This window comes from Antennarius striatus, chromosome 10 (genome assembly GCF_040054535.1).
Source record: "Antennarius striatus isolate MH-2024 chromosome 10, ASM4005453v1, whole genome shotgun sequence".
In the NCBI taxonomy this organism is placed as follows: Eukaryota; Metazoa; Chordata; class Actinopteri; order Lophiiformes; family Antennariidae; genus Antennarius; species Antennarius striatus.
In genome coordinates this window covers 5,890,495-5,914,333 of record NC_090785.1, presented here as the reverse complement: position 1 = coordinate 5,914,333, position 23,839 = coordinate 5,890,495, and the positions used below count along the sequence as shown (strand labels likewise).

Sequence of the window (23,839 nt, the reverse complement as noted above, 5' to 3'; positions counted from 1 at the left end):
ATGCTTTTATAAAAATACCCAGTGCAAAGGTCAGACTTTGTGTACTCCCTGTCTTTTAAGACTACAAATAGACTTGTGTATCTGTTACACTAATAAAATAGATTTCCTCAAAATACATTCTGGAGTACAGGCTACTGAAACACTGCACTCTTTCTGCTGCTCCGAAAATGATCTGTAATAATATTTGAGATGTAAACCCTAAGACTCATTGGACATTATTCTTACATTGGCGTGAGAGTAAATGAGTAATGGGTGGCTAGATTTCCAATACAGAAAAGTGACAAATGTTTGATGCAGTGCCTGGAAATCGGACCATAAGGTATCCATGGCTCTTTTTTCCTTCATCTGGAAAAATTGCAATTGAATAGTAAATACATGTAAACATGTAAACAAGAATAATGAGAGTGCTCTTTTTAATCAAAACTTTTAAGGCAGTGAATAATCTATTTGGTAAATAATTTATAATGAAGGTTTATTGATAAAAACAACACCCACCCCAGTATAGTATCTAACAATCTGCAGGGGAGCTGCAGAGAAGCAGGACTAAACCCAAGGCAAGTTGCTATATTTTAAAACAAATTAATTTGCTGTCTGTTTATGTGTCAAATGCGATGTCAAATAATTGATCAGAGGAAAGCAGGGCATCATTAAAGAGAGAAAATTGCCTTCATCTGTCAGAACATGCAGCTTGTGTGACATGGAAGCTGTTGTTAGTGCAGCACGTGCCATCCTACATCCTGAGTCAATGGAGAGTTCATTGACTTCACTTAGAAATGAGAAATCTCAGCAATGAGTCCGTACAAAAATAACATTAAATAACCAATAACAGCTTCAAATGATTCCTCCGACATGGCATCTAGAGGAAGAGGATTTACCATCATGTTGGTAACACAGGAATGTCACGTTGAAGATGCACAACACGTTAATGACTTTTTATTTATAATTTGACCAACTTGACTAAACTATTGAAAACTTAATTAAATATATCTACAGTCCAGTGAATCATCACATGTTTCAATTTTTCATTTTTACTAATTACCAGTTAATTGAAGATTTGCTAAACAAACATTTAACTAAATGTGAATAAATATGGCCGGACTAAATATTACATTACACATAATATATATTACATTGCCATCTGAACTGTTATCTTTACTGTTAAGCTGCTCAGATCTATCAAGCAGCACAGTTTCCTTTTAAACTTGTTCCTTTTTCTGTCTGTTTTATGTTTCTTGTCTCTGGTTGAGTCATCAGCCATCACCACCACGACCACTACTGGTGATTGGAGTCCATGGAGGCTCTGTTTTTTTCCTCCTCAGGATACACAGTCACAAAAATCTCCCTACTGGGTCTACTCTTCATCATATCTGATCATGTTCCATAATAAAGGTATGGTTCTTGATTTCACTTATCTCTCCTGATTTGAATGACTATACTGCATGTGACCCATTTAAAAATAAATAATCAGATGATAGTTGGAATGGTAATCAGTTATGTCTGCCATCACAATGTCTTCCCTTAGGATTTCAGAATGCAAAGTCATGGATCCACTTTTGTAACCAGACCTGCTAACGGTTCATCTCCATTCCAAAATTCAACACCCTGAGTGTCCCCTGCCTCAAGCTCCCATAGACTTCAGCACCCCTCAACCCACGGCAGCGGATGAAGTGACTTAGGAAGATGAATGAATGAAAAACAACAACAATTGCTTACAACCATATGCTTGCAAAATAATAACCAAACTAAGAAAAATACCATTTATTTAAAAAGTAATTTACAGGTCATATTGTAAGCATATTACCAAAAGCAATTTCTCAGTTTAACAAGTACCTAATTAAAATAGCAGAATCAGCACAGGTAGGCTCCATCCCTTGTGACATTCACATAAACAACTTAAGCAGTTAATTAAGGACATTAAATGCTTTTCTACTGAAGGCAAGTGCATCGTCAAGTCTTGACTGCTGTATTTATAAACTTCAGGTATGGCATTTGTGCTCTCACCTGTCCCTATAGATCAATACAATAATGGAACTCCTTGGCACCCTAACAGCTTCCCCTTTCATTTTATCCCAATGCAATTCATAAAAAAGTTGCCAACATAAGTCAGCAGTGACAGGCTCTTCAATTACAAGACAGTAGCAAAGGAAGCGATATGATGGATAGGCATCAAAGCACCATGGCACTATAAGTAAGACAGAACACACAGGTTGCCCATCTGTCAACGATCTCAATTAACCACCCCACAGACAGGGGCACACTAGTCTTTTATGCAGTGCTGCTGAAAACAAGGATCTCTATCATGAAGGTGGGCAAGATCCAATTTTCGCAAAGAGGAGACTGTGTATTCAAGTGAAATGGATTGTTCCATCCATCAGCAAGAGGTGAATCAAATTGAAATCTGACATTTAGAGTCTCAAAGCCTTTGCTCGCTGGGACTGATATGAGCTATAGCAGGTGACAAATTGTTTGGATCAGACCCATACCCAGGTCAAGCCTCTGATAATGTTTAGGGTTCAAACAGACACCCTTGACATTTTGCTGAAAGGTCAAGTTTTGTGTTCATTAATGCTCCCTTTTTCTCATTCGGCCAGCGGAGGGAATGTGGAATATGATTATTATAATCGAGGGTTGTGCTCGTTCATAGATTCTTCCTCATTTGTTTACATTCCTGTCAATATCAGGAAACAGTGAAGAGTAACGACCAGGATCACAACAGGGTTTGACTGAAACAGGCTACTGATGCCACCCCTCTGAAGTTTCAGCTGTTCAATGCCCCTGAAGAAACTCATAAATATCTGATTTTGTTTGCAAAATCAACAAACTAGCTGTGTGGAATGCTAAACTCATCACTCTCTCTGCATGTGTGAAACAATCTGACAGTTTTTTAAGGAAAAACATTCAGGATTAATTTAGTTCTATAGCAGGGTGTCCATTTAAAGCTGAATTAAGGAACTTGGTTGTCATTAATTTAATTTGTGCACTAGACAAATTAGTTTTCTTTGATCTAGCAATAATACATAGCTTGAGGTATCACTGATATGTATATTCAATTATAATTTCCTTATTGCTCATAGTGTATGGCATTTTTGATGTGAGGGCACTTCAGGGAACAATGAGATAAATTGGGCAATTTTATTTCTTTCGTTACTGCAGTGAAAATAAATCTATATAGTAGCTGCTGCTTTTGTGTCTATGGTTGAGAATCTTAGCTGAAAACAAGATTTTGTTTCGGACACTAGGTCATGATCCATCCCAAACCAAAGCATGCAATACTGAGGATTTTTTTTTTTAATCTTTGACTTTAAAAAAATGCAGAATTAATACCAAGCACCTGATCCCCAAAAACAACAGATTTACGGTAAGAATAGTTAGAATGTTGACTCTTTGTAGGAAAGGTGAATGTGATTTTTTTTTAAATGTTTTTGTGAAGAACTTAATGTTCCTTTTTTTATTTTTATTAAGACAGTTCAACTCCTTGGACTAAATAGCTTTTTCATACCTTTATTAGCAGCAAAATAAATGACCACAAACGTGAAAACAACGTTGTTTTTGAGGTCCTAAAGAGACTATACAGGTTTACAGACGCACAGAAGAAGCTGAAATGGTTCTTGCTGAGACAATGATCGATACTGATGTCTCTCTGTAGCACAAAGAGCGAAGACAAACGCTGGTGTTTTGCTATCCTCTATCTAAGGAGATGACACATGTGTTGCTCCTACTTCCTCGTTAGTATAGTGGACAGTATCTCCGCCTGTCACGCGGAAGACCGGGGTTCGATTCCCCGACGGGGAGTTCCTCGTTTTGTGGGCGGCAGTGGATCCGTTGGTAGAGCGGCTCGTCCAATCATCACAAGATTGGCGGTTCTATTCCCACTCCCGCCCACTCATTTGGGAGTGTGAAGTGACAGTGGGGGGTGTCTCCTTCCCCCCCCCCCCCCAATGCAGCCCAGGCCCGTTGTGTGTGTGTTACAGGGCATGTACACACTACACATGTAAGTGATCTAATGATCTAATTTACCTTTGGAGATCATTAGAGTATATAAAATTTAAAAAAAAATAAATCTCAAGACTGGACATTTTTTGTTTGAGTCATTAAATAAACAAGATTCTAAAACAACTAGACCATGCATTAACATGGCAACCCATTGTGCTAAAAATAATGACTAAACGTCAAAACCGGCCGCTGACTTTCCATGTTTTCATCTGGACGCTCACACTTCCTTGTTTCTGATGACCTACTCTGTGTGTACTGCCATTGGACAGATATAGACGCATTCTAATCTCATTGGTCCAAAATTACATCAATCATGGTAGGGGCGGGCTGACGGTGGATTCCACTAGGAAATGGGCCCAGATATAAATACCGTCACTTATTGTCATTGTAGCTGAGTAGTGTTGGCCCGACACTGTCGAGTTTAACAACAAAAAATAAATAAAAATGTGCAGCCTTGTGTTTCTCCTGGGCATTGTCGGCTTAATCAGTCCTGCTGCTGAAGCGTTGGATAATGGACTGGCGCTGAAACCCACAATGGGCTGGTTGCACTGGGAGAGATTCATGTGTAACACCGACTGTGACAAGGACCCGGATAACTGCATCAGGTGAGCGTCAGAGAGCTGTCAGGTGGCTGTGATTCAGCAGTCTGACACTATTGTAAGCTAAAGCACAATGAAAGTTGTCATTTCACAAGTACCTAACTCTTGCTACTGTCACTCGTGGTCTTACCGCAACTCCTTCAAACTATCTTTCATTCCTAATTCAGTCACAAAACTCAATAAAGAATGGCTTAGATTTGGTGTCCCGTTGTTTAGTTCCATTTGTGTGCCATCTACACTCTTAGTGAACCATTACATACTTAAGTAATTTTTTCAGCTCTTAATGACGGAAGCAATTCTGTAACACCCACAACCCCAAGTGTGTAACCTGCAAATCCAAATTATCCTCCAGGTTTTTACATGTTATAGACCTGCAACTAGGTTAGCTATACCAGCCATATTATTTCATCATCAAAATTAAATAATCTGCTTGGTGTAAAATAGTTTCTTTAGTCCTGCTGTGTTGTCATAACTATGATTCATATTTGAAAGTGAATGCATACTGCTGAGTAGAGCAGCTCAACATTTATGCTGAGCATACACAAATGTGATGTGTAGTACCCAGACTATAAACTATCTGTATCAGGGCTTACATTTTGAAAAGCTGCATTGCTGTACCACTGTGAGTAAAAATATTGATTATTTTCCATTATTAATCATTAATCAGCTGCCAGCTAAACGCGGGAGGTGGTTTAAACTCGAATGTGAGCTTTTACTGAGGCAGAGCGGATCAATAATGAGGTACGGGCTGCAGTAGAATGGGTCTAGCTACATCCCTGCAGGTCATTGACTTCAAAAAAATATCCCTATGTTGGAATTCTGACTTATCTCATAATTAGAATTTCAAACTGATAAGAAAGGCACATGTAAAAATTATTTTGCATATGGATTGCATTATTGTTTGTGATTACTATGCTATAATTATTATGCTTATTGTGTAATTCAAGGACTCCTTGGATAAATTTTCATTTATCTGGTCTGATTTGCACCACCCCAGATTGTCTGAGAAACCGGGTGGTTTTAATGACAAGAAATGAGCAATGATACAAACAATAATATCAATTTGCAAAGAACATTGCAAAGGAACTCACACACCCTGCAGTTGAGAGGTCTTTTATTAACATGGGAAGGGCCAGTGAAAAACAATGGCTATAAACAAATGATTGTATCAGTTCTGCCTTTCTCCTGTTGTTCTGGCAGTGAACATCTATTCATGCAGATGGCGGATATGATGGTAAAGGAGGGCTGGAAAGAGGCAGGTTACGAGTACGTCTGCATTGATGACTGCTGGCCCTCCCACCAGCGCGATGCCCAGGGCCGCCTGCAAGCAGACCCAATCAGATTCCCTGGGGGCCTCAAGAAGCTGGCTGACTATGTGAGTGGTAGGAAATAAAAGAAGCAAATGCCGTCACCCCTCTTTAGACATCAAAGAGAGATGAGATCAGATAGACTAGAAAGGCGAGAAGTATTTGAGAATATGATGGACTGTTTAACATTTCATCGGTAGAGCTGACCAGAAGTAATTTAGTTTTCACCAATGGAAATGACATTTTTTAAATTCAAATGGGTTCAGAAGAGATGCAATGGTGATTTAAGAGATTTTTAAAACAGTTTCTTTTTTCACAAGTAAGAATAATTGATTCTGATATTTGGAACATAATCAGATGATCACAAAAATCAACATTTTAATGAGACGGAAATTAAACAATGGCATCACGTATTAACAGTTTGACAAGTGACAAAGTCTAGAGAGCTTTCATGAGAATTTTTTCCGCTACATATTTTGGTTTGGAATCCTGTCTAGACAAAAAATAATAATTTTGACAACAAATTGTTTTACTACAAATTTCTAATACTACCACTGATTAAGGTAGTAAGGTAGACTTGTCATAGTCAGACTGTGGTCTGCTTTTTATAATAGTTTACATTCTTTGGGCTTCATTATGAATGTCATATTGGGATGTGCAGTATATCTATAAATTATGTCACTCACATTTTTGCAATATGACATTGAGTGGGTAACAAACCTGTGGTGCGACACATCTATGTTTAGAAATCCTTGACAAGCCCTGGAAAAATAACCTCCAAAGTAAAATTGATGACTTGTCCATTATGCATCCATTTGAGCCAAACTGCAGTTTTTTAAAAAAATGTAATGATAGGGAGAGGGGCAGTGGTGTCTCAGATTTCATAACACATAGAAATCCAGCACCTGGAGCAAAGGTAGAGATGTAGACACATGCTGTCTTATATGTGAAAGTATGCTGCCAGTCATCCTCTTCTCTGCAGTAACGATGTAGTGAAACATTCTGGACTTTAAGACTGTGACAGCTGAAATGTAACATTCACCGGGAAACATACCGATATTTTGAGGCTGGCTGAAGCAAAGCGTTTTTTTAATAGCTGTACAACATCGCCCCCTACCGGTAGATAATACCAACTTGCCGCCAAAAGCAAAACTGCAATTAGTGCTTCTAAATATTTTTATTGTATTGTTCTGTTTTAAAGGTCCATTCTAAAGGACTGAAGCTGGGTATTTATGCAGACGTGGGGAAACAGACATGTGCTGGATACCCTGGCAGTCTTGGTTATTATGAGACAGATGCTCAGACATTTGCAGACTGGGATGTGGATCTACTAAAATTTGATGGCTGCTACATGGACAAAACCTTACTGGGAGAAGGTAGGGTTTGTTTGTTTACTTGTTTTTTCAGAATATTTTACAATTGAATCTCCACTCTCCACAGATAAGGTGACATGCAGGTTATAATTCCACTTCTTTATTATTTTTATTCTGCTTAAGGGTACATGAACATGTCAAAAGCACTAAACAAAACAGGAAGACATATCTTGTACTCTTGTGAGTGGCCTTTGTACGAGTGGCCTCTCCGACAGGTGAGAAATAAGTTGTTTTTGTTTTAAATAAAAATGGCAATTTATTAGATTGATTCCATCATTTTTTATGCTGAAACATAAAACATTTAATGCTTCTTTTCATATCACATTAAAATATTTCTTTGGCAAATGCATCACGCGAGAGCAAAATTATATTCAATTTAAGAAAATATCTAAAAGGCATCCTTAGTGTGTTCTATGGTGTTAAGACTGTGCTGCTAAAATAAAAACTAATATTTCCAATGTTGATCAGCTGTATGACAACAGTGCATCACATGTTATAAACAAGCACTTCTTTGCCTCCAGCCCAACTACACAGTGATCCGTGAGACATGCAACCACTGGCGCAATTTCAATGACGTGTACGACTCATGGAGCTCTGTCAAGTCCATCTTGACCTGGACTGCTTCTCATCAGGACATCATTACCCCCTCAGCTGGCCCTGGAGGTTGGAATGACCCCGATATGGTACCCACCTCTCTTTGACCTCAAACAGCATAAAACCACCGGCCTTCATCTACCAAGATGTAGCTGTTTGATTAGCATTTTAAAAACCTCACTGTCAGAGCCTCAGAGCTGCATTTTGAAGCTGTAGTGGAGCTCTAACAGTTGGAACAGGTTGATATTTAGAAGATTAAGAACATCAACTGACAGTTTTCTGTCACAAAAATAGATTAAAACTTTGGTATCGCTCTTAGTATGGTAACATTTCAGCTAGCAAACATTGGAATTTGCAATGTCCAAAGATAATAAATTCAAACTATCAGCATATATATTAACTTCTGACCACTTTATGAAATCGATCCTTTAAAAGAAAAAAATTGCTGAGGAAAAGACAGGAGACAGAGCTGGAGGTAGCAGAGATGAAGAAGCTGAGGTTCTCTCTGGGAGTGACCAGGATGGATAGGATCAGGAATGAGTACATCAGAGGGACAGCACATGTTAGAGGTTTTGGAGATAAAGTCAGAGAGGCCAGACTGAGATGGTTTGGACATGTCCAGAGGAGAGATAGTGAATATATTGGTAGAATGATGCTGAGTTTTGAACTGTCAGGCAGGAGGCCTAGAGGAAGACCAAAGATGAGGTTTATGGATGTAGTGAAAGAGGACATGAAGGTAGTTGGTGTGAGAGGAGAGGATGAAGAAGACAGGGTTAGATGGAGGAAACTGATTTGCTGTGGCGACCCATGGAGGAAAAAGCCGAAGAGAGAAGTTTTTTTTTCATGGCTAGGTGGTGATTCGCTTCTTTTAAACAGAACCAGGCTAAAATGTAGGTGCTGATGAATAAAAAAAAGCCAGTCAGCAAGAAGTTCACAAGCAAATCTTTGTTTTTACGAGTCCCAACTTTATTTTAATTGCACTGAAAATGTTCCATGTTTTCAGCTCATAATTGGCAACTTTGGCCTGAGTCACAACCAGCAGGAGTCTCAGATGGCTTTATGGGCCATTATGGCAGCCCCTCTGCTCATGTCGAATGACCTGAGGGACATTTGTCCACGCTCCAAAGCCCTGCTGCAGAACAGGGACATCATTGCCATAAACCAAGATCCAATGGGAAAGCAAGGATCTCTCACTGCTAAGGTAGGTCAGAAGTAAAAACATAATCGCCGCCTTTTAATTGTACCGGTAGTTTTTGAAATCCTAAATGCTTTCTATCAAAACTGGCAGTAAGAATTAGAAATTTTCCAAAATAGTCAGAAGTATGAATGTTCCTTTACAGGTGAATGATTTTGAAGTATGGGAGAGGCCTCTGTCGGACAAAAGACTGGCCATTGCTATAATGAACACAAGGGAGATTGGAGGTCCTAGAGTGTTCAATATTGAAGAGGCTCCTGGCTGGAAGGTCTGTGAGCCTCAGTGTATGGTGTCACAGATCCTGCCTCAGCACAAAACTAATATCCAGACATATCAAAACACAAAGGTATCCGTCAACCCTTCAGGTACGGCTCTTGTTATTATCAGTCCTATCAGCAACTTGATGCGGTTTAAGAAGTGGCACCTTGAGGACACCATCAAACATAAACCCACCATCATTTTGTAGTCCTACTCCTTTTATGTGCTTGAGATGCTGATTGTAATGTTTCTACATTTAAAAATGAAGTGTGTTATTGTCTTAAGGGACTACTTGAATCAACTTACTACTAACATTTAATTCATCTTGCATTATGGAATTTTGTTTTGCACATTGATTTGAATTTTTCAGCCTATGTGTGCACAATAAAAGTTATTTCCAGAGAAAACAATGTACTCCTGTGTAGTGAAAGATGTAAATAAAGGGTCAAACTCTAAAGTATGTTTAACACATTTATTGAAAATTGTGATGAGTTCTTCCAGAAAACTGTGCCACAGTTTAGAACTGGATGACCTGGCCCTGGAAGAGAACAGACGAGAACCTAAGTTAAAAAATTAAATTCAAGCAGTTTAACATTCAAGTGTCAATGACTGTTGGTTCACCAAGTGTCAATGGACATTTTTATTGTAAGCTTTTATATTGCATTCAAATAGCAAGGTTTTGACAGTTTGATTTCATTATCTTATTTCAAGAGTTTGGAGTAACTTGGAGTTGAATAATATCGTATGTAGCATCATTCTGATTTGAAATTTCAGGGTAAATGTTACCCCACTGAGTGAATAATGGGAAAGAAATTAGGAGGAAAAAACTGCTTCATGCATATTGTGTATTTGGTCTATTCATCCAGTAATATCCAACAGTAAAATTTCAGGATCCACCACAAGAGCATCTTCCTGAAATTGCACATAAATGAAGCTGACCCTTTTCTTCTTTGTCCACGGTAAATATATAATTACGTTTACAAGATAATGGTTGAACAGTGATTCTTGGTGATTATTGAGTTTCATGAAGGTTTCTAATCAGTTATTTCAACATGTGACCTACTTATTAACTAGATAAAACATTTGTTATATCCAAATTTTGTATGTGATTACTTCCTGCTAATCTGACTTTATAGTTAAAGACAGGGCACCCAACAATGATTTATTGGACCATTTCCACTATTTGACATGATCACAAGCACTCTGAGAAGCACATGGCATGCAGTGCACCTTAAGAGAAGTGATATTGCTAAACATATATATCACTTACCTTTCTCTTCTTGTCACCACCCAACTCGAAGTGCTTGCATCTCTTGATGGCCAGCATTCTCTTGGATCTGCAGTTGTGCTCCACACACTCAAGTCTCAACACAATTTTCTTGGTAGTCTTAGCCTGAAAAAAATGGCACGTGCATCATCAATTATGATTGTACAAATAAACACAATTCAATCTACTTGACGGATGAAACTGCAATAAAAATCCAGCCTTACCTTCTTTCGGAAAATGGGCTTCGTCTGACCACCATAACCACTCTGCTTTCTGTCATATCTCCTCTTACCTGCAGAACACGTACAGTTTGATATGAAGCTAGAGCTCGCTTTAGACTCAAAGCCAACCACTCATTAGCAAGGGGTTACTTACCCTGGGCATAGAGGGAATCCTTTCCCTTCTTGTACTGGGTAACTTTGTGGGGTTGGTGCTTCTTGCACTTCTTGCAGTAAGTCCTGCGGGTCTTTGGGACATTCACCTGAACAATAAATGATACACTAGTTAGTTGAGTGCAAACAAATTTGTAATAAAAACAGCCAACGCTAGTGTGTTGCATTATCATTGTCACTGTTGACGGCGACAAATGTCAACTGAAAGGTGTACAGAACTGTGGTGAGACCAGCGATGTTGTTTGGTCTAGAGACCGTGTCACTGAGGAAAAGACAGGAGACAGAGCTGGAGGTAGCAGAGATGAAGATGCTGAGGTTCTCTCTGGGAGTGACCAGGAAGGATAGGATCAGGAATGAGTACATCAGAGGGACAGCACATGTTAGAGGTTTTGGTGATAAAGTCAGAGAGGCCAGACTGAGATGGTTTGGACATGTCCAGAGGAGAGATAGTGAATATATTGGTAGAAGGATGCTGAGTTTTGAACTGCCAGGCAGGAGGCCTAGAGGAAGACCAAAGAGGAGGTTTATGGATGTAGTGAGAGGACATGAAGGTAGTTGGTGTGAGAGGAGAGGATGAAGACAGGGTTAGATGGAGGACACTGATTCGCTGTGGTGACCCCTGACGGGAAAAGCCAAAACGTGAAGACGACCACAGCAAAACAAATTTTATTCTAAGAAACTTAAATACAGACGTACGTTGACACATTTCGAAAGAAAATCAAGTCGTTTTCATCACTATCGCTTACTGTTACGTGACGTTTGCTAGCAAGCTATCATGTTAGCGAACATATTAGCGCCACTTCATTTCAGTTCACAGCGTATCTAAATGTTACAACACTGGTGCTAACCACAATGGTCACTTTTACCTTCAAAACACATGAAAGTAAAGGGTAGTGAGGGGCGTGAGGACACCTACCACCAGCTAATCCCCATAAACAAGCCGACATTACAGAAGGGCAATAATAGTACGTTATGTGCGTAATAGACTTTAATACTGTCACTACTCGGTGAACTGGTATATTGTTGACATATTACAGTTAACCACAAGCAATGATGACTTTAAAATCGGTAAGATTGAGTTTGATTCTATAAAGTGTAGCCGTGTAATGGCTTCATACCATGGTTGCGACCCGATGCAGAGGAAAAGAGGAAGCCAGCAGCGGAAGGAGATCCTCATGTAGTTTTCAGTAGTTAGCAAATTGTACAGTCTGCCCCCTAGCGTCGATCCACTCTAGGAGGACTAAACGACTGGAAAGCACCCGAAAGATTCTCTAAAACCTAAACTCGTTAAGGCATGTGGAGTGTGCTCTCCTAGTATGCAGCAGATTGTAAATATGCTTTAAACAAGCTGTAACCATTTTTCATAGTTTTAGTTTTAAATGGGATTATAGTGGCACACAGTAACAGTGCAGCTCAATCATCAATTAATCAAACAGTATCATTTCCCATAGAAAAAAATAACTTTTTTTAAACACACACACACACACACACACACACACACACACACACACACACAGCATGCAGCTATGTATTTAAATAAATTTGAAGGATCTCTGACAAGATAACAACGAGGGGCCAAGAGTAAACTTTCAAGCTGAATAACATTTCTGTGTATGTGAGGAAGTAAAACAAGAAAAGTAGTCTATAAAATGACAAGTGAACTTCCATACCTAGAACTGCCTGAAAATCTAATCAACTCCACTTCCAAAAAATTTTCATCAAAATATGTTGACAATTTTTCCCGGTATGTCGTAAACAAAAATATCATACAAGTGTGGGTGATCACATAACATTTCTATCTCTTTTCCAGTCAGTGGTATGGATACCAAGAGGATTTCAAACTGTAAGGGAAAGCCAGGAAATATTCATCTCTGTAAAATAAAAAGAAAAGACTTTCTAATGTAAAAGTTTGAGGTTTGTTCACTTCTTGTTCTGCCACTCAACTAATTGGTAGTCACATGAATAAGAAATCCTTCTAAATGACAGCTTAAACTATGCGGTATGCAAATGTGGTGTTAATGTGTAGCTTGCTTCTCCTATCACCCAAACTGTCCAGAGGTCTGATATGAAAATGAGCAGGAACAAAAAGAGGAAGTAAATGAGGTTGATTCCTCTATCTGGGAGGGTTTAACATTTCTTGCAAAACAGCCTAACACACATTCTATGGACGCCAAGCGACTGAGGTACAGGTTCATGTCACTGCATCGAGCTTCAGCATCTATACCTATCTCTCATGCTGGACTTTTGTGGGAGTCAGGGTGAGTGAGAAAGCTCTTGATGTCGATCAAGATGCACTTTTGTAGTCATTTGCACACTTAAGTAGTGTGATGATAAGTTGTATGTACAGTATGTGTTTCATTTGAAAGAACAAAATTAAGAGTACTATACTTTGCAGATCTGAGCAAGCTTTGATATTGAAAGTCATTATTTGCTTGGTTTGTATATCCTTAATTAAATGTGCTCACTACAGAGCTACTGATACATGAGTCAAAAACACATTATGTGTTGAAAGTCTTTGGTCTACAAAGATGGTATCTGTGTTCCGCTGTACTTGTTGCATGTTTTTTCACAAGTAGTGACTTGCGGTTAATAATCTATGTCAGGTTAATGTTTGCATCCTGTGAATTAGGAAACACTCCAATACTTAACAGTGGAAAGTTTTTCCCTAAATTGATTTTCTCTAACCTTGGCCTGGATGCTTTCCCCTCTTGCGTATTTTGAAAGTCGACATCCACAAAGCAAAATTTAATTAATGCGGTATCTTCATATGTTTGATGAAACGTCCATGTGACTCTCTTATTATGAAAGAAATGCGTGGTTTCTTTTAAACACCTCTTATCTGTCAGGAAACATGAAAAGGAACATTGTGACGAGTTCCTGTTAAACAAGGCTTTTCACGATGTGGTTATTTTTGCTGTGTCATACATAGCAATCATCACATGACAAAACTTGTAGGGTACTCTATACCAATTCACATGTTCATTACACTTTAGACCTTATGTAAATGAAATTTCATTTTAATATATGCTGAACTGTCAAGTGGTACAATGAGGCAGTGAAACAGCTGCTAATTATTTCTAAGAAACAAAGATTAGTTACCCATCGCTCTGACGTCAATTAATATAAGACATGGTGACATTATATTTGCATTTATGGTCTGTTGTTTATTATAATGATTAGATATTTATTGACATAAAAATGATTACAGTAATATAACCGACTGGCTTCTCTTGACTTTTTTTTGGCTGGCTGGTAGTTGAGCTCCTTGCTTTATTGTTTGAAGCCTGTAAAAGTCAGTTAAAGGGGCTAAGAAGACAGCTCAGGGGAAGAATGGTGCATCGGCCATGACAGAACACATTAAAGCTGGTAAAAGATCCAGATAAGAGGTACAGTTCAGAAACGTTCACATTGTCATAGGACAACTTCAAGCAATTTTCCTTATATTGACTTAAGGAACGCTTGGTTGAGGGAAGATGCATGTGTTAAGTAGCTAGCAAATTCTGCACAACCTAAACAGGTGAGTATTGTAGGTTGTGTCATTTGAGTCTAAATGATGTATAAAAGCAAGCAATATTTAGGATGTTTAGCTGTATTTAGGATGTGTTCACATTGTGCAAGTGAAAGACTCAGACAGATAATGTTATGCTAGAGTGCATCTGGTTCATTTCTCCCTTTATGTTGCAGTACAACACTGATGCAACTTCCCCATGGGTTTCTCTGTGTCAGCTACTGTGAGTCAACTCCCTTTAAAAATGATAGAAAAAATATCCCCTCTTTGTGGCTGTTATAAAGTGGCATACAAGTGGATAGTTTAGAGACAAAGACAGAGAGGATGATATCTTGTTTGTTGATCTGAACTCTACAAGTTAAACAGCAATGACTGTCGACAGTAAGCAGTCTCCTGCAGAATAAGGAACAACACCATCTGCTCATGCCGGCACAAACAAACCAGCACATAGAATTGGTCTCGTATGAAGAAATGTCTCACCCTTGACTTGCAGGGAGTGTGTTAAGCTTCTGGCTATTACCGTTAAGTTTCAGAAGGAAGTACCAAAGCTGTAAATAGGCTGACAAAAGTGTAAACACATCTGACTTGATAAAGAGCCTTCACCTGTGGGAGAAGAATGGGTTTGAGCAGATAGTCACCGTTTCACCTGGAAATGTGGTACAATGACTTCTTTGTATTCCTCTACACCTTTGGCTAGATGGAAATACATCTACTCTATGTTTATAGCTTTTTTAATGTGATATCAGTTTCTGTAACAGCTAAAGTTGACATTACTTGCCTGTTTTATCATGAGTTTAATTAAGTTTTAAGCTGTTTAGCTAATGAGTGCACATTTGTGTATGTGTGTGTGTGTGTGTGTGCGTGCGTGTGTGTGCGTGTGTGTGTGTCTGTGTGTGTGTGCGTGCAAGTGTGCGCGCACATGGGTGTTTTCAGAAGAATTGGTCACATCTAAATTTATATGGCATGAAATGGAATCACCAGAACATTCTGTTGCAAATGAATGTGTTTTCTCTGATGCAGCTTCTGTTATTAAACTTTTTCCTTGCCAGCAAATAAAAATTAAACTATTGCTTAAAACAGTTATAATACACAGCTGACAAATTTGAGCGGACGTACTCATCCACAAACTACTCACATTCTCCAAAAATGAAAGCATTTGTGTCACTCCACAGGTGTGATGATAAGGAGGACAGTATTTTGGGGGAAACAGACTGGAGAGTTGTATAATCAACGATAGACTACTGCTGACATTAAAAGCAGGGTTTATGTAAACAGCTAGTCACACTCAGATTACTCTCACACTGCACGTCCCTGCATATCTTTGCATAGGTATGGGTTACTGTCTTCCATTACATTGGCGGCATTGCTCTAATTCACTATAGAATATTGTTTTCAATTCTGTGAATTAATGCTTTTCAAAGGAAAACAAAGAGCAACAAGACCCCTCAGATCTCCCTCCAAATTTCATCAAAATCCCTCACAAATATTTGTGTAATCCTGGTAACAGCACAGCAGGAAAAAAAAAAACCTGCTTGGTGGAGGTTATGACGGGTAAAGTGTAAGATCATTTAAAAAAACTACCTAATAATGTCAACATTAATGGTGAGTCTGCAAACTGCTATGCCAAGTCAGTGTGCTAATGTGTGGTTTGGTTTTTGTACTCACAAATAAATCAGCTTGCCATTATATATCATAAAATTATAAATTGCTATTTTTTTCTCACATAGACTAATCCTGTTTGAGTCATGTCAGAATGTGTTCTCGAAGAAATCTTCATCAAGCGATCTCAACAGAAGAGGAAGACCTCTCCTTTGAACTACAAGGAGAGATGGTTCATTCTCACTAATGAAAAATTAGCCTATTATGATTTTGATCCAGAAAAAGGGGTGCGTATATAAAACTGCCTGCATTATTTATATTGATAGCATCATATTACTTCATTATACTTTTTTCGTATTACTCCTCACTGGCAACCTTAGAGCTGTTTGTTTCTCCAACTTTGAATTAGAAGCGGAAAGGTTTGAGAGGATCGGTTGACCTTGAGAAGATCAAGTGCGTAGAGATTGTCCAGCCAGAACCCAATGCACCGCAGGACCGCATATATGCATTCCAGGTAAAAACCTTGACTTATGTTTAGTGTTTATCTTTGTCTTCGTTCTGAAAGTCGACTTGTCTTTGTACTGACTGTCGACTAGACATCTCAAATGTATACTAAGTGTTGATAGAATTTCATTGGGGGCTTGTTGGGAGGGCTAAGGAAGAGTTTATTTAAAACAGAATTTTTTCTTTGATTACAGTAGTTAAACTTATGAAACAGGACATACTTTGACATTTTTATGCTGAATAATAAACTATAGGAAATGAGTTATATTTTATCTTGCTTCTCAAAGTAAAATATTAAGAAATATGTAAATCTATATGAGGTTAGTATTATAAATTGAACATCTGCTACTCGAAATTGTACTACATTTTGAATAGATACTATGAATACTCTATGAATAGTTATATTTCTGAGCAGCTAATTGTTGTTGTTTTTTGAACTTACTGATTATATGTCTCAAATGAATACTGAATATAATTTTGTCTACTGGCTTCTTCTGAAAACTATGTCCTGGCTGACAAAAAATGAATGATAATAGTTCTGACAGCCCTCTCTCAGGGGTTTCTAAATTGATAATGATTCTACTACAGTCATGATTGATCCTCCACAGAAAGGCTATATAGAGCGGATTCTATAACACAAGAGTGCCCACCCAATCCTCTGATTAAATGTGAAAGTGTATTGTTGAGAAGTGAAACTATGTCTTTTACCCAAATGACCCGAGGACTTTCAGTGACAGTACAGGTGCTACCTTTGCATTTATGTTAACTCCCATAAGAAAGTAGCATGAAAAAAAAAATTCTGTCTTACATGCAAGAAAGCATACATGACAACTTTTAAAAGTTTCTGCCTTAAACAGCAGGAAATGTAATCATCTCATCTCATATCCTCATATTTGAAATAATACAAGTCTTCAATAAAAAAAAACATCTATGAGTTCTCTATTTCTACTTTTTGCCACACAGATCGTGTATGACGAGGGGCCGCTGTACATTTTTGCAAAGTCTGAGAAGGTTCGGGCTCAGTGGATAAAAAAGCTGAAAGAAAGTTAGTACATGCATGTAAATACAAAAGTGTATGTGATGTTTATGCTCTTTTCAGTTACACTATCTGAACTTTGCCTGCGCAACAAAATTGCTTTGTGCACAAGCAAATTAAATGTTAATTCCATGTAAACATCCTCTGTAAGTGTTCATGTGGGTGTCCATACTTGTGCACAGTGGTGCGCTTCAACAAGGATCTCACACAGAAGTATCATCCTTGTTCCTGGATGGATGGCGTGTGGCTGTGTTGCCAGCAAGAAGTTAAACAAGCGATGGGTTGCAAGGTGCTGGATGGTAAAAACGGTGAAGACGACATTCCCTTTCATTTTTAAAGCTGAAAAAATTGTCAGCTAAATATGATGTATTTTAAATTATGTAATTCATAGGCTTTTCCTTTAAACCACCTGGACGAAGGGTGTCCAGGAAACCTCTTCCTCCTACCCCAACAGAGGTACATATGTTTTTTTCTCCGGAGTAATGCTTCAGGTGACTGCTTGTAATTATAGTTGATGATGTATCCACAAACTTCTGCTGCCTCAGGAGACCCCTGGTCGACCTTTACCTCCTGAGCCACCTGGACCACCTGTCAGCATGACTGTCATTGCACAGTATAATTACACACCGGTGGCTCCCCAAGACCTGGAGCTGAGGAGAGATGAAGAGTATACAATCTTGGACAAGTCTGATGCAAACTGGTGGAGAGCAAAAGACAAATATGGGTGAGATAAAAAATATAACCCCAGATATAAGGACTAATTCCATGCTGAGATTAGTGTTGCAATGTTGTGATTTCTTTTGCAGTAAGGAAGGGTATATACCTAGTAATTATGTGGTGAAAACTGAAGAAGGTCTAGAAAGATATGAGTGAGTATGACCATCACTAGTAACAGATTAATGCTTAAAGGTTACTCTTCTTTTCCACATGTAGAAGTAAACATTTTTGATTGCTGAAACAATAAATGATGCAAAAACGATATTCAAGAAAATCTTTTCACATTTATGGTTACAGATGGTATTGCAAGAATGTGAACCGCAGCCAAGCAGAAAAGCTGTTAAAAACTGAGGTAAAATCAAAAACTATTGTAAAAGAACTTAGATGGACTAATTCCTGTTAAACCTATAATACATGATTTTGTGTGTGTGTTTTTTTCCCCAGAACAAAGATGGAGGATTCATGGTACGAGACTCAAGCAAAACTGGGAAATATACAGTGTCTTTATTCACCAAAAGTGGGGGGTGCGTAAACTCTGGTGCATGGAGCACCACCTTAATAGTGTATCCTCTTGTGTAAATGTGAACTTATCAAAAGAAGAAGTGTTTGTAATAAAAGTGGAAACTGCGGGCCACAGGGAGACAGATGTAAATTATTCATGCAAAACTAATCTGCCTGCAGACTATTTTCATCACGCGGCTGACAGACCATAGTCTGTTATGGATATCTGAGAACATATTACCTTCTCATGCATACATAATCAGTTCCAATGTCATGAAAATGAAAACCTGTTGACTAAATGTAGGTATTATCTCTCCACAGGGAACCTGGTGGAAGCTGCAGACATTATAACATCTGCACATCCTCACAGAACCAGTTTTACTTGGCAGAGAAGCATAATTTCACCACCATCTCAGAGCTCATCAACTATCACCAACACAATGCAGCAGGTTAGTACAGAGGTAGTTGACATACGAATATGCCATAGATAAAATTTCAGCTTGTAATTCTCTCGCATTTGCTCTAGTTTTTCCAACAATTTTAATATCGATTATGTTATTGTGAGTGCATTTGGAAAGAGAATAACTTAATTTATGATAGTGTTTTTTATTGTACCTATACATATTCAAAAAGATGAACCACATGTTCAAACGAACAAACAAAACTTCTCAGGAAAAAAGGAAATGACTCAACAGGAGTAAGAGGCAATTTAAAAGATGTACATCAACATAACATCAAAAAGAGTAAAGTAAAAGAAAAAACTATATCTTTAAATCTTGTGTTTGCACTAGGTATGGTTAGCAGGCTGAAACACATTGTATCTAACCGGGCTCGTCCTCCATCAACAGCAGGGCTTGGCTATGGTAAGAGTAAAGAATCCTCTTGTTTATGACAATATCTGCTGACCAACGTGATGAGCAATTTCAAAACTTCTCTGCGTGTGCAGTTTCTCTCTGTAAAATCATCATGATCTTGAGTTAGAATCATTTTGAGGAGCCAGTATGTTTTAAATGTGCTTTGGTGCCAAAAGTTAGATGAGAAGATTGATCAAACTCTCACGAAGACACAGATGACAGTCAAAGTGAATTTGCCAAAAGATAACAGAGGAGGAAAGGACTAGCTGACATGTTGATTTGTAACTTCTGATAAGTAGATTTTGTGACTTTAGACACAGTCGAGCTACTGCTGTTCCCTTCTGCTTCCAGGCATGAAACTAAACCAAGCAACTGACAGTAATAGCTTTATTTGTACATAATACTGATGTCTTCTCATCTGCATGAAAAGAAAAAACAAAACAAAACCTTTTACAAAATGACAATCTACTGTAGATTCTGCACGTATGAAAGTGTACCTCTATTTTCTCTTGTCTGTTCCAGATATGTGGGAGATTGACCCCCGTGACCTTACCTTCATCAAGGAGCTGGGCAATGGTCAGTTTGGAGTGGTACAGTATGGAAAGTGGCAGGGCCAGCATGATGTCGCCATTAAGAAGATTAAAGAGGGCTCCATGTCTGAAGACGACTTCATAGATGAAGCCAAAATCATGATGTAAGCAGAAATAAATCAATATAATTAGGCCTAAATTGATGCCTTTCTGTGACCACTGAACTGCAAAAGTTGACATGACTGCAATGGTTTTATGCAAAGTAACTGATCTGATCTCCTCCTCTTGCTCAAAACAGGAAACTTTGCCATGAGAACCTGGTCCAGCTGTACGGTGTGTGCACTAAACAAAGACCCATTTATATAGTGACCGAGTACCTGTCCAACGGCTGCCTGTTGGTGTACCTCAGGGAGGGCCTAAAGCAGGCCCCATCTACCGTCCAGCTCCTCGAGATGTGTAAAGACGTGACTGAAGGCATGGCCTATCTTGAGTCCAAGCAGTACATTCATAGAGACCTGGTGAGAGACACATATCTACTGAGCTACACACATCTATGGTGCTAAGGTGTTCTTCTTGTTTAAGTGAATACCTCTGGGTTCTTTGGATTCTTCCCACTACCAAAAACAGGCAATATCAGTGGTTTAGTGACTGTAAATTGATTAAGAGTGTGAAAGTGAATTTGATTGTCTTTCTATGTGGCCCTGAGACAAACTGATGATTTGTGCAGGGTCTACCCTACTTCCCGGGAAAAGTGTCCTGGGATAAGCTCCATTTGTCAAAAAAAGTAGCGTAGTTGGTTAAAGGTGTTTCACATTTGTAGAGAGCAGTATATTTGCAAGAGAAGAGCTGTGTAAATGCAAAAACAAATGTTATATTAAAGCTTTGCAGAGCATTAACTCCACACTTGTATGCCAGTGCATTCCTACATCATTATATATACTATGGTAATATATACTGACATTAGGTATTCACAGTAAGTGCTTAATGATTAAACTTAAACCACAATTCTTAATTTATTTTGCCCTCAGGCTGCCAGGAACTGTTTGGTAGATAGCAACGGCACGGTGAAAGTGACAGACTTTGGACTATCAAGGTAAACTAACTCAGAATAATAATAGAACACATTCAGGCACGCTTCAGCCCAATAAAATACATTACTAAAATGATAGGTGGGTATTGTGAAAATGTCTGTTTTTATGTTGGTTTATCCAATATTGTGTCATCCTTTTTCCATTTGAGATAAATACTCATATTTGTTTTTTACACCGCTATTATTTTACAGATGCTGCTTTTTACATTAAAGTCATGTTTTAGGGACTGATGTACATGTATACATCATAGTATATATATTTTAGTTTTAGAGTAAAGTATTTGGATACTTCTCCCACCGATATTTTAGGTATGTCTTAGATGATGAGTACACAAGCTCAGCAGGATCCAAATTTCCTGTTCGCTGGTCTCCTCCTGAAGTTCTCCTGTACTGCAAATTCAGCAGCAAGTCAGACATATGGGCATATGGTGAGTCAAGTTTGGCATGTCTACAGCATTATGTTTCAGCAGCCATCTGTACTTTTTGTTAGTTTTATATGTAACTTTTATTGAGAGGAAAAGGCTCATGTCTATTATGCCCCATTAGTTATTTCTCTAAATACTCAGGGGTTCTCATGTGGGAGATGTACACTTTGGGACAACTTCCATATGAACGCCTTAACAACACGGAAATAGTGGCTCAGGTGTCCAGGGGCCTTCGCCTCTATCGCCCCAAGATGGCCAATGAAAAGGTCTACAGCATTATGACAAGCTGTTGGCTTGAAGTAAGTGGATTTTATATTATTGTGAGTCAGTGGATATTTAACAGTCTAGAACAGTGATGATTGCTTTGTAAATATTTTCTTCAAACCAAACTCACAGCTTTTCTTTGCTTTGTTTGCAGAAAGCAGAGGAGAGACCCACCTTTGAGGAGCTAGTACTGACTGTTCAGGATTTGTTGTATGAGCTTCAGTAAATCTCAAAACAATCCACACCAGCATCCACACCAGTTTAATGTAAAGATGTGTGATGTGAACTCACTGATTAGAATACTATTCCTCTTATAGTAATATAAGTATTCTTACAGTCTGTCATTAAACTGCACATAAGATGTTGAAAATTAGTGTCTCACAAATAAAGTTTTTTTTATGGTGCCTCTGCCCAACAGCTTATGTTTAGCCCTTTAGTCTGGCTGGTAGTTTGATTACTCAAAAGGTTGTGAACATTGGGTTTTGGTGGTGATCTGAATTATGAGTTGGATCCAGAAAAGAAAAAATATATATACAGTGTGTGTGTGTGTGTGTGTGTGTGTGTGTGTGTGTGTGTGTGTGTGTGTGTGTGTGTGTGTGTGTGTGTGTGTGTGTGTGTATACCCTAACACAAAAATAACATCAATATTTAGTAGATCCTCCCTTTGCAGAAATGACAGCTTCCAATGAGGATTTGGATTGTGGTTGAAGGTTTTTTCACCATTCTTCTGTACAAAACATCTCCAGTTCAGTCAGGTTTTGATGATTTTCGAGCACGGACAGCCTGCTTTTAATCACAACAGGGATTTTCAAGAATATTCATGTCGGGGGACAAAGATGGCCCATCCAGAATGTTATACTTGTTCGTAGTGATGTCCGCTTTGTTCTGGCGCTCCGATACACGCCCCGGACTCGGTGGGCGTTCCCATGTGAAAGCACTGCTCTGGAGCCTGCTTCAAACATGTAGAAACCACGTGACTGATGACGTGTGGCACACAAGTGCGCCGAAACACTAAGCGCCCCCCTCACCAGGTGAGACACTGGCCCTCCATTCACCAGGTGACACAGTTTAGTGGTCAATGGGTGATCCGAAACACCGGCCGGTCCCAGACGTGTTATAATGGATGAAACAGCGCGGTGGGCTGCGTATCGTGTCAATATCCCTTGAATTGATCACATTAGCGTTCCGATCGCTGACACGTCGTAATTACTTTACAATGGATCCAACCAGAAAGAGATCTCAAGTCAGGGAACATTTAGAACTGGTGCCGCCGAACAAAGTAGATTTCAATTTCTGAGAAACCTATTTTCAGGCTCTGTTACTCAGACAGTATTAAATAATAAAACACACACATGTCATTTTTAAATTTACAGGTGAAGTGTTGGCTTTGTTCCCTCCACCTGACGTACAGTAACAACAAGTCTTCAATGATGATGCGTTACTGATCCAGACGTGAGAATGAAGCCGGTGGTGCTCGGAATCACGACTTTTATCTCACAACATAGACCTTGTTTTTTTCCAGTGACACCAATCATCCTATGTAACTCACGCACACGAACAAATATGTATATATTTATATCAAATATACTGTACATGCATGAACATGTAATCTATATCTTATCGCTTTATTGAACCCTGCAAGGACCAACGGTCATAAAACAATTTCGTATAATATATGGCTACAATATAACAAGCAAAGATTAACACATTGAATTAGATTATATTCGGTTTTATTCAGAAAATATATGCAATACAGGAAAAGTCAAAGCGCTGTTTTCTGGGCTCATTGACCGTCGTGTGGTTGCAGTACAGGCACCCCGCCAAAGAGGGCGCC

General features: G+C 38.7%; 3 protein-coding genes and 1 non-coding gene across 8 annotated transcripts; 3 read left to right on the top strand and 1 right to left on the bottom strand.

Moving 5' to 3' along the window:
• The first annotated feature begins 3,720 nt into the window (after nucleotides 1–3,720).
• trnad-guc (transfer RNA aspartic acid (anticodon GUC)) lies at nucleotides 3,721–3,792 on the top strand. The gene has a single exon. It is a non-coding gene; the product is annotated as a tRNA-Asp (tRNA).
• Nucleotides 3,793–4,345: 553 nt separating this feature from the next.
• gla (galactosidase, alpha) lies at nucleotides 4,346–9,644 on the top strand. The gene is made up of 7 exons (XM_068326281.1): nucleotides 4,346–4,598; nucleotides 5,793–5,967; nucleotides 7,101–7,275; nucleotides 7,396–7,487; nucleotides 7,794–7,955; nucleotides 8,870–9,067; nucleotides 9,207–9,644. The coding sequence occupies exons 1-7, from the start codon at nucleotides 4,438–4,440 to the stop codon at nucleotides 9,525–9,527; spliced, it is 1,284 nt and encodes a 427-aa protein (XP_068182382.1). The 5' UTR covers nucleotides 4,346–4,437; the 3' UTR covers nucleotides 9,528–9,644.
• Nucleotides 9,645–9,777: 133 nt separating this feature from the next.
• On the bottom strand, nucleotides 9,778–12,145 carry rpl36a (ribosomal protein L36A). The gene is made up of 5 exons (XM_068326283.1): nucleotides 12,097–12,145; nucleotides 10,962–11,067; nucleotides 10,811–10,878; nucleotides 10,590–10,712; nucleotides 9,778–9,857 (listed from the first exon to the last, which is right to left on the bottom strand). The coding sequence occupies exons 1-5, from the start codon at nucleotides 12,097–12,099 to the stop codon at nucleotides 9,837–9,839; spliced, it is 321 nt and encodes a 106-aa protein (XP_068182384.1). The 5' UTR covers nucleotides 12,100–12,145; the 3' UTR covers nucleotides 9,778–9,836.
• A 948-nt stretch (nucleotides 12,146–13,093) lies between these two features.
• btk (Bruton agammaglobulinemia tyrosine kinase) lies at nucleotides 13,094–22,410 on the top strand. 5 transcript variants are annotated; one of them, XM_068326008.1, is made up of 21 exons: nucleotides 13,139–13,236; nucleotides 14,663–14,709; nucleotides 15,659–15,815; nucleotides 15,908–16,088; nucleotides 16,214–16,372; nucleotides 16,495–16,599; nucleotides 17,553–17,634; nucleotides 17,808–17,924; nucleotides 18,017–18,081; nucleotides 18,171–18,349; nucleotides 18,432–18,494; nucleotides 18,640–18,694; nucleotides 18,787–18,866; nucleotides 19,165–19,292; nucleotides 19,635–19,706; nucleotides 20,220–20,391; nucleotides 20,526–20,745; nucleotides 21,256–21,320; nucleotides 21,627–21,745; nucleotides 21,884–22,041; nucleotides 22,161–22,410. In XM_068326008.1, exons 5-21 carry the CDS (start codon nucleotides 16,232–16,234, stop codon nucleotides 22,230–22,232), a joined length of 1,893 nt encoding a protein of 630 aa, XP_068182109.1. In that variant the 5' UTR covers nucleotides 13,139–13,236; nucleotides 14,663–14,709; nucleotides 15,659–15,815; nucleotides 15,908–16,088; nucleotides 16,214–16,231; the 3' UTR covers nucleotides 22,233–22,410. The 5 variants fall into 5 exon arrangements, with proteins under 5 accessions (XP_068182106.1, XP_068182105.1, XP_068182108.1 ...); XM_068326003.1 differs by having other exon boundaries at nucleotides 13,140–13,236; nucleotides 17,808–17,933; XM_068326004.1 differs by lacking the exon at nucleotides 14,663–14,709 and having other exon boundaries at nucleotides 13,126–13,236; nucleotides 17,808–17,933.
• The last annotated feature ends 1,429 nt before the right edge of the window (nucleotides 22,411–23,839 follow it).

Coding starts and splice junctions, on each gene's coding strand:
- gla (XM_068326281.1), top strand. CDS start 4,438: ATGTGCAGCCTTGTGTTTCTCCTGGGCATTGTCGGCTTAATCAGTCCT. Junction 7,956..8,869: donor GTTGGAATGACCCCGATATG/GTACCCACCTCT, acceptor CCATGTTTTCAG/CTCATAATTGGCAACTTTGG. Junction 9,068..9,206: donor AAGGATCTCTCACTGCTAAG/GTAGGTCAGAAG, acceptor GTTCCTTTACAG/GTGAATGATTTTGAAGTATG.
- rpl36a (XM_068326283.1), bottom strand. Junction 10,879..10,961: donor GGATTCCCTCTATGCCCAGG/GTAAGTAACCCC, acceptor CGTGTTCTGCAG/GTAAGAGGAGATATGACAGA. Junction 10,713..10,810: donor AGCCCATTTTCCGAAAGAAG/GTAAGGCTGGAT, acceptor CATTTTTTTCAG/GCTAAGACTACCAAGAAAAT.
- btk (XM_068326005.1), top strand. CDS start 16,232: ATGTCAGAATGTGTTCTCGAAGAAATCTTCATCAAGCGATCTCAACAG. Junction 16,373..16,494: donor ATTTTGATCCAGAAAAAGGG/GTGCGTATATAA, acceptor ACTTTGAATTAG/AAGCGGAAAGGTTTGAGAGG. Junction 18,695..18,786: donor AAAAGCTGTTAAAAACTGAG/GTAAAATCAAAA, acceptor TTTTTTCCCCAG/AACAAAGATGGAGGATTCAT.